The following is a 2,251-nucleotide window of genomic DNA, read 5'->3' on the forward strand; positions in this document are numbered from 1 at the left end:
GAGAGAGAGAGAGAGAGAGAGAGAGAGAGAGAGAGAGAGAGAGACGGAAGAGTAGCCGGGGAGAATGGCAGGGAGAGATAATGAGGATAGATGATTTGACAGGAAAGAAAAAGCAAACGCCACAAGACCAGAGCACCTGCCAACCCCCCAAAGCCAAATTGCGACCGGCAGACGGACAAATACCTTTTTTTTTTTAAAACTGGCACATGAAGACACTTAAAATGAGAAATTAAAGATAACAACATAGCTTGGGTAAAAAGAAACACATCGACATAAAAACGTCCACTTTGTGCAGAGAAAAAGAAATATAAGTACAGGAATAATAGAAGGAAATAAACGAAGCAGGACCAAACATTGATATCTACCAAATACTACTCCCAGAAGAGGCATCATAAATAAAGAGCCTCAAAGACACTGCCCCCCTCCCTAAAAACACCCCTTTCATGACAGCACAGGCAACGCCATCACATAATCAAAACAAGATACAAACAAAACAATAAAGCAAACAAACAGTCCTAAAAGTACCACCTCTACGCAGCACCAATGATGCAATCACCCAAACACAACAATGCACAAACAAACAAATCGAACAAACAAACAAACAATGCAACACAAGCTAAGCCTTACCTCCATAACAGCACTGATCACATCGCGTCCAATAGCCAGCCCCTGTACAAAAGTGCGCGCGGCGATGAAGGCCCTCTTGACGTGCAACGACAGTTTCTGGGGCACGTCCTCGAACGGCTTCAGCTCCTTCATGCCCTCAAGCACACAGCCCATGAACTCCGAGTCGAAGTCCGTGTCTGGGTTGAGCAGCTGGAACATCTTCTGGAAGAGCTTGCTGAAGAAGCTGTTCATGACGTCCATGAGGTTCTTGTCGCGGCCCTTGTAGTAGGTCCGCAGATCCTCGAACAGCTGGGTGAAGATGTAGGCGTGCTGTTGGTACAGGAAGCCGTACGTCTTCACGAACATCTCGTGCAGGTCCATCTTGGCCTTGTCCAGCAGCTCCGTGAAGAATTCTGAGGACGACGCGAGGGTGGGTTCGTTTTGAGTTTACTCAGTGAAAAGTACATGGACATAAAGTAAGACTTTTAGGGCAGGTGCAAAATAAATGTCAAACAAATTCTGAAGGTTAGAGGTAATTGTTACGAGAAAGAAACATGCAAAGAAAAGTAGTTAAAATGGCATTACAACACAGACGCCGGTTTGTGCTGGGGATAGGACGGACGGACGGACATACAACTAGAGAGAGAGAAAAGGGAAGTTCTAATCATCCACAGCGAGCGTATCAATTTTATAAGGAAAAATATGTGATGGAGAGGAAAAGATCAGATGCTTTACAGGATGATAAGCGGAATGAAAGATGGACAGACAGAAAGCGTGTAGGGCCGGGAGAAGTGACGTTTCACACCGTGAAACATGAGCTTGGTGACCTTGTGGGCCAACCACAACCCCTACCCCTTCTTCCCCTCGAAGTAACACATTAATATCAACAAAAGCATCCTCGCAACTCCCCCTTTTTTAATACTCTTCTTCACTGTTGACGGTCATAAAAACTACCTACATGATATCTCTTTACCCCCCCCCCCTCCAGACCGTCTAATCAGGCCCACTTGGACAAACAGTATCGTAGACCTTGTAGCCACGCCCACAAGGACGGACTGTGCCATAAATCCTCTAGCCACGCCCACGGGGACGAACAGTGTCGTTAATCTTCTAGCCACGCCTCCTTGAAAGCACTGTACCATAGACTTACCCCTATCAACGCCCATTTGGTCACTAGTCTGGGGTGTTCTTCTACGTCACTCGCGACAAAAGAATTGTTAATTCTAGCCTGCACTTGTACTGTAAATTCTTAGACCGTGAGCTCTAGCGCATTTCAGGTTCATTATGGAGCGAACTTAGTTTTTAGTTTTAGTAAGAGTTTAATGGCACTTGCAACACATCATGGTCATATAACTTCCAAAGATAAGAGGTGTTACAAGAGAGTAATAAACATAAAAAAGAAGGAGGAGAGATCCAGGCGATGTTTGATAAGAAAGGAGGAGCAAACCACACCAGAGCACCCGCCAACTACCCACATGGAGCGAACTAATGACTCGATTGGAACCAAATGAACGCAAAGGGCGAAGGGGGGGGGAGGTAGAGAGAGAGAGAAAGAGAGAGAGAGAGAGAGAGAGAGAGAGAAAGAGAGACAGAGACAGAGAAAGAGAGAGTGAGTGAGTGTGAGAGTGTGCGTGTGCGTGTGTGC

The 2,251-nt window shown here is 46.0% G+C and overlaps 1 protein-coding gene across 1 annotated transcript in view; it reads right to left on the minus strand.

Moving 5' to 3' along the window:
- LOC101857583 (glypican-6) overlaps positions 1 to 2,251 on the minus strand; it is a gene marked incomplete in the record, with an annotated part of 96,779 nt that overhangs the window by 44,028 nt on the left and 50,500 nt on the right. Inside the window, 1 exon segment of the mRNA XM_013085818.2 lies at positions 628 to 1,019. Within this exon segment, the coding sequence (XP_012941272.1) occupies positions 628 to 1,019 (392 nt within the window).

The sequence above is a fragment of the Aplysia californica genome, unplaced genomic scaffold, assembly GCF_000002075.1.
Source record: "Aplysia californica isolate F4 #8 unplaced genomic scaffold, AplCal3.0 scaffold00410, whole genome shotgun sequence".
Lineage (NCBI taxonomy): Eukaryota > Metazoa > Mollusca > Gastropoda > Aplysiida > Aplysiidae > Aplysia > Aplysia californica.